The sequence below is a fragment of the Chiloscyllium plagiosum genome, chromosome 12, assembly GCF_004010195.1.
Source record: "Chiloscyllium plagiosum isolate BGI_BamShark_2017 chromosome 12, ASM401019v2, whole genome shotgun sequence".
Classification (NCBI taxonomy): domain Eukaryota; kingdom Metazoa; phylum Chordata; class Chondrichthyes; order Orectolobiformes; family Hemiscylliidae; genus Chiloscyllium; species Chiloscyllium plagiosum.
Genome location: NC_057721.1, coordinates 68,972,110 through 68,987,075, shown reverse-complemented (window position 1 = coordinate 68,987,075; position 14,966 = coordinate 68,972,110). Strand labels below are relative to the sequence as shown.

At 41.9% G+C, this 14,966-nt stretch overlaps 1 protein-coding gene across 1 annotated transcript in view; it reads right to left on the bottom strand.

Annotated features, from left to right (window-relative positions):
- The window catches only part of LOC122555392 (calmodulin regulator protein PCP4-like), a 134,375-nt gene that overhangs the window by 5,686 nt on the left and 113,723 nt on the right, over positions 1 to 14,966 (bottom strand). The window contains exon 2 of the mRNA XM_043701362.1: positions 6,618 to 6,669. Within this exon, the coding sequence (XP_043557297.1) occupies positions 6,618 to 6,669 (52 nt within the window). The remainder of the gene's footprint in view (positions 1 to 6,617; positions 6,670 to 14,966) is intronic.

The following is a 14,966-nucleotide window of genomic DNA, read 5'->3' as shown; positions in this document are numbered from 1 at the left end:
GAGGAGGGGGACAGTGATGCGGAGGGAGGACAGTGATGGGGAGGGGGACAGTGATGAGGAGGGGGCAGTGATGGGGAGGGGTACAGTGATGAGGAGGGGACAGTGATGCGAAGGGGGACAGTGATGAGAGGAACAGTGATGATGAGAGAGTAAGGGAACAGTGATGTAGCATTTCGAGGGATTTTAATAAGAACAGGAGAATGATGAGGAGAGGGATGGGAAAATGATCGGTAGAAGAAGTGAGGTGGTGAATGAGAGAAGGTGTGGGTGTGACGAGGAAAAGCATAAAAAATTCCCGACTTTACCTTCCAGAATCCCTTTAAGAGCTGAGAGGCCTCAAACAGAGCATATTTTCTAAGGCCATGCAACTGCATTCACTTCAGCTCAATGCTGCCAATGGAGCTTTAAAATACCATTAGGTTACTTATTTGTGTGTTCCTAATCCAGGAATGACTCCTGATCCAGATTTGGACAGCCTTCAGCAATATGCTGTGAAGGGCATAATTAACAAGCTGGAAGCTCCACCATTATCCATTGTCATTATTTTTGCACCTGAACACTGCGAAGCAACAGGATGTGGAAAACCCAATCTTGAGTTGTTTACAACAAGGTACAGATATATAATCAATCTCTAATGTCTGATTTTTGACAGGCAGAGTCTGTCTGCTCATCAGTTGCCTGCACTAAAAGTATTGATTCGGCGAATTAATTTCCATGTGTTGAATAAAGTTCTGCTGCATTGGGAGGCTTGGAATTTATTGCCTTGGGATGAAGGAGATGTGTCATCCCTGTGATATACATCTTACAGCTTCAAACTATGATGTTTCTATTCACAGTTGCAATATTTTCTTCATTTGTTTTTCCTTAACATTCCCCTTCGGCATTCTGAATATAGGTGCCATCAAGTCCCAGGGCTGAGGATTCCTATAATAACTTCATCATCATCATCATCTTCCAATCACTGGAGAATATTCTCTATCTTATGCAGAAATAGCCTTACTTATCTGACCTTGAACCATCCTTCAACTGCAATGTATTGAAACCATTTTGTCTCCTGTGTTACGTTAGTCTTACCCAGAATTGCAAAAATGTTCATTTCACAACTATTCTTACGACCTAAACCCCTCAGCCATCCAGTGATCTGTCAAGATATTATTAAATTTAATATTAAATTCTCATGTTGCTGTGTTACTGCCATTACTATCATATAGTGAGCTGATTTCCATCTTTTTCTGAATATATTAACTGAGAACATAAGAACATAAGGACTCAAGGGTCTGAGTTATAGGAAGAGGTTGGACAAGCTAAATCTTTTTTTCTAGGAGGAAGTGAGGACTGCAGATGTTGGAGACCAGAGTCGAGAGTGTGGTGCTGGAAAAGCACAGCAGGTCAGGCAGCATCCGAGGAGCAGGAAAATCGACGTTTCGAGCATAAGCCCTTCCTGATGAAATGGTTTATCCCGAAATGTCGATTCTCCTGCTCCTCAGATGCTGCCTGACTTGCTGTGCTTTTCCAGCACCACACTCTCGACAATAACACTTTTTTCTTTTGAGGGTAGGAGACTGAAGGGGTGGGGGAGGTGGGCCTTATAGAAGTGTATAAGATCATGACAGGCATAGATTGTGTGAATGCACTCAGTCTTTTTCCCAGGGTAGGGGAAGTGAGCAAAAGAGGGCATCAGTTTAAGGTTAGAGGAGAAAGAATAAAAGGAAACCTGAGGGCCAACTTTTTTTACACAGAGGGTGGTATTAAATGGAATGAGCTGCCAGACAAAGTGGTTGAGGCAGGTGCATTAACAACAGTTAACAGGCATTTGGACAAATACATAGATAGGAAAGGATTAGAAGGATATGGGCCAAATGCAGGGAAAGGGGATTAGTGTTGATGGACACTTTGGTCGGCTTGGACCAGTTTGGGCTGTAGGGCCTGTTTCCATGCTGAAGGACTCTATGACAGTACAAGAGATAGGATCAAAAATAGGTCATCTGGCCCCATTCTGTAAGACCATAGCTGATCTTTGCGTGGACTGAGCTCCACTTACACAACCTTCCCCACCCCCACCCCCCAACCCCTGCCACTTGCCATAACCCTTAATTCTTTCACTGTTCGAAAATATATCTATCTTTGCCTTAAAAACATTCAACGAGGTGGCCTCAACTGCTTCACTGGGCAGAGAATTCTACAGATTCACAACTCTGAATGAAGAGGTTCTTCTCTGAAGTTTACTTCACCAGAAACTGAATAAGATGGCGTGTGAGGATTGAGACAAGGAAAAAGATGCCAGATTTTATTCTTTAATCTGTTTCCTCTTTAACATTGTTTCCAAATAAACGCTGCGAATTGAGAGGGCACTGCTCACAAACCCTGTCCTTGCCTTTCAGCAATCTTCTACTTAAAAGAAATTAAGAATGCAATTGCTCAATCCGTGCTAGCAGTGCATACGTGGAGACACTGGTGGTGGGGAGGGAAGGCAGTAGTTGAACTCCCTTCTGCTATCTCTCTGGTTGACATTGTATTGGCACTCTATGTCTAGTCTGAAGTGTGCGTTGACTTTACATCCAGTGTAATATGTCTCCAAGGAGCAGAATGTCAAATCACAGCAAGGTGTCAACTTCATCAAGGGAGGAGAAGCTGAGGTGGAAAGAGAGGACAGAAAAACAAAAAAGGATCCAATATTTTAGGTTGAGTGACTGATTATACACTCAGTCTAGTTTGTTTCTTTTTAATGAAGGTAATAACCGGGGTTTCAACGTGATTAAATATAAGGTTTTTTTTCCACATTGAAACAGGCAAATGAAGGTGGAAAGTAAAGATGGGAGTCAAAGAGTCAAGACTAAAGCTTTTATTAACAAAGACAAAAGATGCAGTGGGGATCATCTTTGGGACATCACAGTGAAGTTGTAAATTGATCTTCTAAATTACTGAAGCCTCGTGTGAAATATTGATGGGTTTTAAAGCTGCCTGATCAGCAGAAGCAGGATGATGCTACTCCCCGAGACTGCCTGAATCTCAGCACCTTCTTCATACCAACAGTGTCAGGCACACAAATTTTGCCCAGTTTCCACTGGCAGCTCGGTCTATTTGTGGGTGGGGGTTTGTTCTAAACTGGTTGATAAACATTGATTGCAATGATCATTGAACAACTCCATTATCATTATGTAATTTGTAAGCTGTTCTAGGATGGATGAAATGCACCTTGGTTTTTGATGGGCTAGCAACTCTTTTCAAAATAATCTTCTTTTCAAAATTCATCCCAAATTGTGGACAGTACTGGTAAGGTCAATATTTATTGTCCATTTCCAATTGCCCTTGAGAAGGTGCCCTTTCCTATGCTGTTATACCCTTAGGTAGGCTCAAGAATAGCACCTGATCTGCTGTGGAACCTAAGAGGTCAGATAATTCACACATAATTTCTGTTTGAAGATGATTGTAGAATCTTCAGCCTTTTCCTTCCCACTCATATGGTGGAGTCTGCAATCACTGAGGATGGACTGTCCACCTCCAGGCGGCAATTAAGAGTCAACCACATTGCTGTGAGTCTGGAATCACATAGAGGTCAGACCAGGTAAGGATGGCAACTTCTTTCCCTAAAGGGGATTAGTGAACCAGATGGGTTTTTCCAACAATGGATTCATGGTCATCGTTACACTCTTAATTCCAGATTTGATTTCCCCGTTGAATTCAAATTCAACCATCTGCTGCAACAGGATTCAAACCCAGGTACCCAGAATATGATCTGGGTCTCTGGATTAGTAGTCCAACAACAATACCACTAAGCCATTGTCACCCCCTAGTCCTCCCCCATCGGGATTATTGACCTTAGTGTAGGAACATGAGGTTGAGTAGAAGATTTACCATGACCACATTGAATCGTGGTGCAGGCTCAAAGGGCCAAATGGTTTACTCTTACATTTTATGTTCTCCTTTTTTTTAATTTGCCCTCTATCATTCTTGATCAATTTCTTGCGGGATTACTCAAGACTGTTTACTATCTTCATTGCTCTCTGAGGAAAGGAATTCCAAATGTTAACAATATGTGAGAGAAAACATTTCTCTTCAAGTCAGTCTTAAATAGAAGGCACTAACTTTTCAAACTGCATCCCAAACTTCTACAATCTCCCACAAGGAGAGCCATCCTCTCAGTATGCACCCTATTAATATGTTGAAACTATGGATTTCCATAAGATCACTTCTTATTCTTCTAAACTCTAATGGGTATTGGCCCAATATGTTCAACCTCGCCTTAATAAGATGGGCCTTCATTCTGGTAATCAATCAACTGAACCGTTTCTGAACTCTTTCTAATGCAATCATATATATTTTGCTTAATTAAGGAGACCCAAACTATATACAGTACTCCAGATATGGTTGAACCAAGGCAATACCTTTATTTTAATTTCCCCTTTCAATAAATGTTAACAACCTACCTGCTTTCCTAATCACTTTCTTTACCTGATGCCAGCAGGTAAAGGGACCACCCGTTCCCTCTGAATTGTAAAATTCTACAACCAAACATCATTCCTTGGCCCACTCCCTCCCCATCCCCAACCACCCCCATTCTTATTATATTTTCTATTCTTCCAGGCAAAGTAAGCAAGTTTACATTTTCCAACATTGTACTTCATTTGCAAAATTTCTTCTCACTCACTTAAATCATCTACATTTCTTTGTATCTCTTTGTGTCCTTTTGATAATTTACAGGGGAGGCAATAACCTAGTGATATTATTATTGAACTTTTAATTAGACACACATGCTAGGGACCCAGGTTCGAATCCCACCATGGCAGACAGTGAAATGTGAATTCAATTTAAAGAAACATCTGAAATTAAGATGATCATGAACTGATTATCAATTGTTGGAAAGGCCCCTTTGGCTCACTAATGTCCTTTAGGGAAGGAAACTGTCATCCTTACCTGGTCTGGCTTACATGTGGCTCCTGACCCACGGCAATGTGATTAGATTAGATTTTTAGATTTGGATTAGATTCCCGACAGTGTGGAAATGGGCCCTTCGGCCCAACCAGTTCACACCGACCCTCCAAAGAGTAACCCACCCAGACCCATTTCCCTCTGACTAATGCACCTAACACTATGGGCAATTTAGCATGGCCAATTCACCTGACCTGCACATCTTTGGACCTGGAGGAAACCCACGCAGACATGGGCCGAGGCTGGAATTGAACCTGGGGCCATGGTGCTGTGAGGCAGCAGTGCTAACCACTGAGCCATTGTGCCACCTGCGGTTGACTCCTAACTGCCCTCAGAACAATTAGGTGTTAGCAGTAAATGATGACCTCACCTGTGACATCCTCATCCTGTGAATGAATAAAAAAAACTTCCCTATCTATTTCTGAGTCATCATCAAATTAGGCTAGTGTTCATTAAGCACCTGCATCCAACTATTGATACAGATTGTAAATAACTGAGAACCTGACATTGATCCTTTGACACTCCACTAGTTATTGCCTGCTAACTTGAAAATTAGTCATTTATCCAACTCCCTAATTTTGTTAGCTGACAGATCGTTTTACCATATTAATATAAGCTTTGATGTGGCATCTGATCGCATATCCTTTGGAAATCCAAGAACACAACAATAGGTTCCCCTTTATCCAGATTAAAAGGCTCCAGTTAGGCAGTCAAACATGATTTTCACAAAGCCATGCTGATGCTTCCTGATATTCTGCATTTACTCCATAATAATAAATTCTTTGCACCCCTATGACAAATGCTTGGTAAACTGTAAAGGATATACTGGGCTATAAAGTTACAGCTTGTGGTTGATTGTATAATTCTGTTACTGTTAATGGCTTACAGTGCCTCATAATTACTAAGTTTTGAATGGCTAAATCTGTTTTGAATCCATCCTATTTAGAACAGTGACAGTGTCAAACCGAAGTTGGCGTCCACTACAAGATTGGACTTTACCTCTACAAGGATTCTGTAGAGGTCGTTCCTATCAATACAGTATGAAATAGATGGATGCATCCATCACTGCAAATTGATGAGAGGAAAATCTATTAGGGTTTTTCCACATGTTGGTTCACTCACCACCTGCAACAGGTCCTATCTGGAAGACATATCTTTCAGAATTTGGTCAGGTCAATTAGCAGTTGAGCTACTCTTCATAATGGGCATTGAAATTCCTCTTCCAAAGGCACATTCTATGCCCTTGCTATCCTTCTAGCCCAGTGGCATTACTACCATCCTACCATACTCCATTTCGTTTGCTTTCAGACAATGTAACCGAGGAAACTCGATTATCTGAAAGACATGGGCGGGGAGTATTTTATCAGATAATCAAATGTTCAGATAATCAAATGTCAGATAACACAGTTTAACCAAGCATCGAGACCTTGCGATCTTGCTGGATAATCCGAAATTAGGATAATTGAATGCTGGATAATTGAGGTTCCTCTGTACTATGTCCGTGTAAACCATGAGAATTTGCTTTGTCAACATCTTAAATTATATTTGTCGCTTCAGTCTTCACTGAGTCTTCTGAAAATGATTGCTTCCCAAAATGAAATGAGGGGAAAAACTAAGCGTCCAAGATTTCTGAGCTTTTCTTTTTGTAATTCAGTTATCTAAGTCAATATAGAAATAAAAATAAATACCTTTTCCATCAGATGTCTTCTCTTTCCCATATTTTGCTCCAGTGTTTTTTCTCTGAAAAGAAAGGGAAATATTAATTTCCTTGCATTATTCAAAGGTCTGTTTTATCATTGGAACATCCTGTTAAGTACATTACGTACATAATTCTTTGACGTTTGCCTCACATATAGAGGTGGTTAAAAAGGTGTTTGGCATGCTTGCCTTCATTGCTCAGTGTGAGTTGGGAAGTCATGTTGAGATCGTACAAGACATTGGTGAGGCCTCTTCTGGAATACCTCACCCAGTTACGGGAAGGATATTATCAAACTGCAGAGGGTTCAGAAGAGATTACCAAGATGTTGCCAAATATGAAAGGTTGAGTCATAAAGAAAGGCTGGATAAACTGGGACGTTTTTCGCTGGAGTATAGGAGGTTAAGATGCGATCTGAAAGACGTTTATAAAATAATGAGGGGTTTAGGTAGAGTTAAACGTAGTTGTCTTTTCCCTGGGGGCACATTTTTAATGTGAGAGGAGAGAGATTTAAAAGAGACATGAGAGGCAATTTCTTTGTATAGAAGGTGGTTTGCGCGTGGAATGCACTTCCTGAGGGAGTGGTGGATGTGTGTACAATTACGATGTTTAAAACACATTTGGATAGGTACATGAACAGGAAGGGTTCGGAAGGATATGGGCCAGGAGCAGGCAGGTGAGACTAGTTTAGATTGGGATTATGCTCGGCATGGACTGGTTGGACCGAAACATCTGTTTCTGTGCTGTATGACTCTATGACTCTAAGTACCATTGCCTTTAAAAATCTGTTGTATCAGCCCCAGTGAGGATAGTTAAACAGTTGGACACTTCTGCAGATGTAGTCACTTCCATTACTTGGTTTGTCCCATTACAATGGCGCAAGGAAAGGTTAAAGAAATTAGTACTGTTCAAGACCTTGGAGAAAATTACTTTCTTTACATCAGGAGTAAAAGTGGGTTCAGAGGGAAACAAATAATTAGATCAGGGTTCAGAGTTTTACAGACAGTTCTTATTTTTAATCTATTCTTAAATCATAAATCTTAATAGTTGAGTAGAAACTCTCTATACAAACCTGCTACATTGCATATGCCTTCCCATCATTGGAGCCAACATGTAATTACTACATGACAGGTTTACACAAACAGACTCAGTTCAGTACCCGATAGCTCTGCTAAAATCTGCTGGAGTGTGTTTGTATCTGCAAGCTAGATACTGAATGCAATTCCAATAGTACTATTTGAAAACAACAATGCTGAACATAACAGACGGTCAGACAGCATCCATAGAGAGAGAGCAAGCTAATGTTTCGAGTCTAATGACTTCGTCAGAGCTCAAGTGAATTGTAGAGGAGACAGCATTTATGTGTAAAGAAGAGCTAAACTTTTTGACGGTAGGCATTCCTCAAAGAGATGTGACAGTCACCTCCAAATTTCACTTCAGCTCTGATGAAGAGTTATCTAGACTCAAAATGTTAACATGCTGTCTCTCCATGAATGCTGTCCTGATGCATTGCGATCTCCAGCATTTGGTGTTTTCAGTACAGATTCCAGTATCTGCAGTACTTTGCTCCTCCAATAGCATTGTACCTGGTAAAATAGCCTGCCAACTTTACAATAGCCCTCCTGATGAAGGGCTTTTGCCCGAAACATTGATTTTACTGCTCCTCGGATGCTGTCTGAACTACTGTGCTTTTCCAGCACCATTCTAATCTAGACTCTGCCAACTTTACAGTTCAAATCCTACTCACCATTTGAACTGCTGCAGCACGAGCTATTCTTGCTCACTTTCAGTCCTCTAGAACTTTCTGGCAACAATGAGTGAAACTGCACACAACTTTCCTTCTGTCTGAAAAATGGATTGGACACAGGACGAAGCTTTCTAAAGTATACTTTGGAGGATTATTTGATACTTTATCTAGGGCCTGTCTCATGATCATTGGTAGAGAATGCACCATCTCAGAATCTTTCTAGGAGAGGCAGTGAGGCACTGTTCTCAGTTAACATAATTTTTTATTGTGTATTGGAAATAAATACAGTGCCTTCCACACTCAATGCTGGCTGCAGCAAGTCCTTCCTCTGGAGAAGAGCCAAGCAGAACAAACTCAAAATAGTAGTGCAACAGGGCACAGAGCGTACATTTCAGGTGCAGTGCTGAACACTCGAATGCAGGAGGGACACAAGTAGAGTCAGCGGTCCCTTTCCCTCAGGAGACTCTCCAAACAAGACATTAAAGAGGCAGTCGCTACCACAAGGGATGAACTCAGATTTCTTCAGTTTCCTCATTTCCCCTCCCCCCACCTTCTCTCAGTCAAATCCCTCGAACTCAGCACCGCCTTCCTAACCTGCAATCTTCTTCCTGACCTCTCCCCCCCCACCCCACTCCGGCCTATCACGCTCACCTTGACCTCCTTCCACCTATCGCATTTCCAACACCCCTCCCCCAAGTCCCTCCTCCCTACCTTTTATCTTAGCCTGCTGGACACACTTTCCTCATTCCTGAAGAAGGGCTTATGCCCGAAACGTCGATTCTCCTGTTCCTTGGATGCTGCCTGACCTGCTGCGTTTGTCCAGCAACACATTTTCAGCTACTCATATTGTTATCAATCAAGACTCATTATTCACAAACCTCACACACTTAGCACTGCTGAAGGCTCACATGCACATTCTAGAGCTTAATAGTACCAAACATTCAACTCTCTACCACTCAAACAATTGAACCATACTCACTGATACCCTTCCATTTCATTTACAGAAGAAAATAACTGCAGGATGTTATGTCAATGTGGCAGAGTATAGCATGGTTGCATGTACTATCCCCATTGAGGAATCAGCTTTCACCTTCACCTGTATGAGAGTTATTACTGAAATGATTGAACATGTAGGTATCTACGTCTGCTTCACTCATCATCTGAAATTTTTTTCTAGATGAAAGTGAGTACTGCAGCTGCTGGAGATTGGAACCAAAAGTGTGGTGCTGGAAAAGCATAACTGGTCAGGCAGCATCTTAATGAAGAACTTTTGCCCAAAATGTTGATTTTCCTGCTCCTCGGAGCACCACACTCTTGTTTTTTTTTCTAGAATCTTACCTTTTGTAATAAATCTGACAAAGACTCATCAGGAATTCAGACAACAATTTCATTTCTTATGAATTCTGAGTTTGAGGTGCCAAAATTGCATTTTCTACTCAGCTGCAGAGACCATCAATGTATAATCATCAATGGATCCCCTTGTATACTGAACTCTACCATTAAATCTTGCTCTTTCAAGAATTTGATTTGTTCTGAGATTAAAGTAATTGAGACTTTTAATATTGCTTCAAAAATATCTGCTGCTTTTCCCATATATTGGCAATGATAACTTTCTTATTCACCTGGAAGTGTATTAATTGTTCAGCTTCTGATTTAGCTGAGAATCTGTTCTGTTATTTTTTCACGCAGAGGGTGGTGAGTGTTAGGAATGAGCTGCGAGAGGATGTGGTGGAGGCTGGTACAATTACAACATTTAAAAGGCATCTGGATGGGTACATGATTAGGAAGGGTTTAGAGGGATATGGGCCAAGTGCTGGAAAATGGGATTAGGTTGGCTTGGGATACCTGGTCAACATGGATGAGTTGGACCGAATCATCTGTTTCCATGTTGTACATCTCTATGACTCTATCTTAGGAATTGTTTTCTCCAAGTCATCTGATTCTGTGTTAAATTGAACAATATCTGTAAATAAACCTTCCTGGTAATACTGTTTCTGATGCTATGCCTTCTTACTATGGGTGTTTATTTTTGTTGGTAAATGCTTTTTATTTTGCAGTAATCAGAGTGCTGCTTCTCTGTCCAAATGTTGTGTAATGTTTTCCTGGGTTTTGCAGCCAAGTAGAGGATTTCTTTCCACTAAATAGCAGCATTTCTATCTTTTTAGTAGATTCACCAGATGAATACTACTATTCACGACTTCAAGAAACAATTTGATTGCTTAATGATTTTACTGAATGAATTCCACTGCCTGTGGCTTAAATAAACAATTCCTTCTCTAATCACACAATTGCTGCTTCTTCATCTGATGAGGAAGCAATGCTCCGAAAACTAGTGCTTCCAAATAAACATGTTGCACTCTAACCTGGTATTGTGTGATTTTTAACTTTGTCCACCCCAGTCCAACACCGCCTCCTCCAAATCATGCTCTAATCATGACTTTACTGAACAACCCTCACTGTTCGCAGCCTCATTGGTTCAATCTCACTTGTGTAACTATATTTTTCTGCAAGATTCCACAGTCTTTGAATCTATTGATGTACTTTAATGGCTTGTTCATGGATAATTCCCATTCCCTGCAGTCTAACTAAGTGCTTCATATTGTTAATGTAGCTTACATGCAGGGTCTTCCACTATTTCTGCAGTCTTAATGAATTCCCCAGTGTCCTCCAAGGTTGCTTCGGCTTTCATGTCTCTTAGGCCCCAATCCTGGCTCTGTACTGTCCCTGGGCCTGTGATCTGGTTTAAATTGCTTTTGTGGCATTTTATTTCCTTTGCTGCAGCTTTGCCTCCTGGTGCCTACCTCCTGTGGCAGTGACATGCTTCTGACTAAAATTTTCTTTTACTTTCTACTTTCCCAACCTCTCGCACTGAGCCGATTGTTTCTGTGTCTCCCAGCTTTCATCTTACATTAGACTTTGTTGGTTTCTAAGTTGTCCCTTTCTCTCTTTCATTCTGGCTTTGTCACTTTCCCAGGCCTGCAATCTCTTCTTAACTTTTTTTAAATTCATTCACAGAATGAGGGTGTCACTGGCTAGGCCAGCATTTATTGCCCATCCCTCCTATTTGCCCAGAGGGCAGTTAAGAGTCAACCACATTGCTGTGTGCCTGGAGTCACATGTAAGCTAGAGGAGGCAAGGATGATTCCTTCCCTGAAGGACATGAATGAACCAGATGGGTTTTTCCTGACTATTATCAATGGATTCATGGTCATCATTAGACTCTTCATTCTGTTTTCTTTTAACTGAACTCAAATTCTACCATCTGCTGTGATGGGATTTGATTTCGGATCCCCAGAACATTACCTGGGTCTCTGGATTAACAGTCCAGTGATAATACCACGAGGCCATTGCCTCCCCTTACTGCTGAGGCCCTTGGTATCCTATGCTAAAGCCACACCTTGTCGTGCCCACTTGCAATGGTGCCAATGCTCGACCTAAGCTGGAAATTCTGCACTCATGACCCAGCCTGTAAATTGCACCATTCCTTAACCTTTCCCCTCTTCCGATATTCCTTCCCCAGCTGACTGAACTCTGACTGCAATTGCTCGTACAGACCATTGCCGCATGATGGTCTCTCTCTTGGAATAATTCAGAATAATTAATTCTCCTTGTCCAAGACTCCCTTGCTGCAGCCCATTCCTTACTGGGTCTGGATTGCTTGTAGCATTAGCTACAGATTCTCACCATGAAATCTCACTGTTAGGATTTCTTCTGTCGGGTTCCTCAGTCTCCAGCTCCTTCAGCAGCTGACTCTACCTGAGCCGATGACGCAAAGTCTGAAAACGCTGTGAAAATTTTTCGACATCCACCACTCCCATTGAGCTGTATGAGGCAGCTGAATGAAGTTTGCCCAGCTGCTCACCATGACTGAACAAGAGTTGGATTATTGCACATGAGTAACTAGCCACAGGGGACACTTATGTAAGAAACATTGGTGTACATTGAAGGAGACTTGGATTCTAGACCTTGTTGTCTGAGATCCAAAACTGCTCAGCACAAAAGTCCATATTGCGTCATCATATCGGATTGTACAAATGACACTCTTCAGTATTAACTCTTTCCAATCCACATGCAATATTTCTCAGTCTGGAAGTGGGAGCCAATCCCATTGGCATACTGTACACCCAACAGTAAAAGTAAAGTTGCCATCATCTTACCAGACCGTAAGGCTGCTCTCCCATTAGAGAGAGATATAACTGAATATGTTTTAACCTGAGGGTCACCACATCTCAGGTGAGAGGAGAGGTTGAGATAAAAGTTCGTCATGGTAATCTCAGCCAATGCAGGATTATAAAACCATAAGACATAGGAACAGAAATTAGGCCATTTGGCCCATTGAATCTGCTCCACTATTCAATCATATCTGATAGGTTTTTCCCATTTTCTCCCCATAACCTTTGATCCCCTTCTGGGAGGAGAAAGTGAGGTCTGCAGATGCTGGAGATCAGAGCTGAAAATGTGTTGCTGGAGAAGCGCAGCAGGTCAGGCAGCATCCAGGGAACAGGAGAATCGACGTTTCGGGCATAAGCCCTTCTTCAGGAATCCCCTTGGCAATCAAGAACTTATCTACCTCTGTTTTAAATACACTCAATGACCTGGCCTCCACCATCTTCGGTGGCAATGAATTCCATAGATTCCCCACTCTCTGGCTGAAGAAGTTTCTCCTTATCTCCATTCTAAAAGGTCTACCCTCTACTCTAAGGCTGTGCCCTTGGGTCCTTGTCTCTGTTGCCAAATGAAACCCCTTCCCAACATCTACTCCATTCAGACCATTCAAAATTCTGAAAGTTTCAAACAGACTGCCGCTCATTGTTCTAAACTCCATTGAGTGTAGTCCCAGAGTCCTCAAATGTTCCTCATATATTAAGCCTTTCATTTCTAGGCTCATTCTCATGAACCTCCTCTGGACCCACTTCAAGGCCAATACATCTTTCCTGAGGTGTGGGACCCAAAATTGCTCACAGTACTCTAAATGTGGTCTGACCAGAGTCTTGTAGAGCCTTAGAAGTACATCCCTGTTTTTATATCCTCGTGCTGCTCATGATGTCAAACTGCTGTTGTCACTCAGCATACAAACCAGCCATAAGGCGAACTGAGCTAACCATCACACCCCATCCCAGTAACTGCAAAGAGGGGTATCATAGAGGATGTCTCCACCCTTACTGCAACACATCAGAACAGAGGCTCAGACTGAACTTAAGTGTTTGCCATGTGAGATCAGGCTGCCACCATCATAGTTGCTCATACCGGAGTTCAAAGTGGTTTCCAGGGTCTCGAGAATTCAGCAGTCTGTTCTCCATGGAAACAGTGTTACCTTTGAATGAAAGCAAAATACCAAGGATACTGGAAGTCTGAAGCAAACACAGAGAATGCTGGAAAAATTCAGCAGGTCTGGCAGCATCTGTGGAGATAGAAACAGAGTTAACATTTCAAGTCAGCTATGACTCTTGTTCAGAATGTGGGTCTTCCTGTCAGCCAGCCAGCAGCGATTGCTGCCTCACATGTCAGTGCGGTGCAATATGGTGCTGGATCATTCAGTGAGGTTGTCCACAGTCTTTGACACTGAAAGTCAGCAGCCATCTACCAGCCATTGGGATTGCAATCTCTATTATCATAGTAATCACTGTGGTGGCTGCCTCCTTTATTCGTCCAACTCTTTGTCCACTCTTCATCCTCCTCATTGAGACCCATAGATCTTGGATTCAAAAATTGGAAATATTTGTGATTGAAGTTGCCATGAACAGATTGTAGATGGTAGGAGCAATCTTGATGATGTTACAAATGAGAGACGGTTATATTTTAAGACGGTTATATGTTAATTTAGATTAGAACATAATATCCAGGGTGATGATGCTGTTCCTTTAACAAGGTTATGTTGTCTTTTCTTTTCAGAGGGATCATAAGCGTAGAGACTCCAGGAGATCTAGTTTTTATAGGTTTTAGGGTCAATTTGATTACAGTTAACAGATATTGCCTCAAGCTAATGACATTCAAGTTTTAAAAAAGAACACTTGTAAAATGAAAGGGGAATGGCCAGTTCTCCCAGCTCAGCGTTTCTCTAGTTTGGTTTGGTTTTAGCAGTCTGGTTGTTAAGAACAAGCAGTCAGTCAGTTTTCAGTCTGCTGGTCAAAGAAACAGTTACATAGAAGAAGGTATTCCATGCTAAATCTCTCTGAGTTCTGTCTCTCTCTCCTGTAAGACATCTTGTTTGATTTTACCCTTTTTGGTAAGCGGTGTTTATGGGGATTGTTGCAGGAATTTGGATCAGCATCATTAAGTTGGAATAGTCTGTTGGGCTTTTGGATAAGTTAAGTTATTCTATAGGTAAAAACAATGACTGCACATGCTGGAAACCAGATTCTGGAGTAGTGGTGCTGGAAGAGCACAGCAGTTCAGGCAGCATCCGAGGAGCAGTAAAATCGACGTTTCGGGCAAAAGCCCTTCATCAGGAATAAAGGCAGAGAGCCTGAAGCGTGGAGAGATAAGCTAGAGGAGGGTGGGAGTGGGGAGAAAGTATCATGGAGTACAATGGGTGAGTGGGGCAGGGGATGAAGGTGATAAGTCAGGGAGGAGGGTGGAGTGGATAGGTGGAAA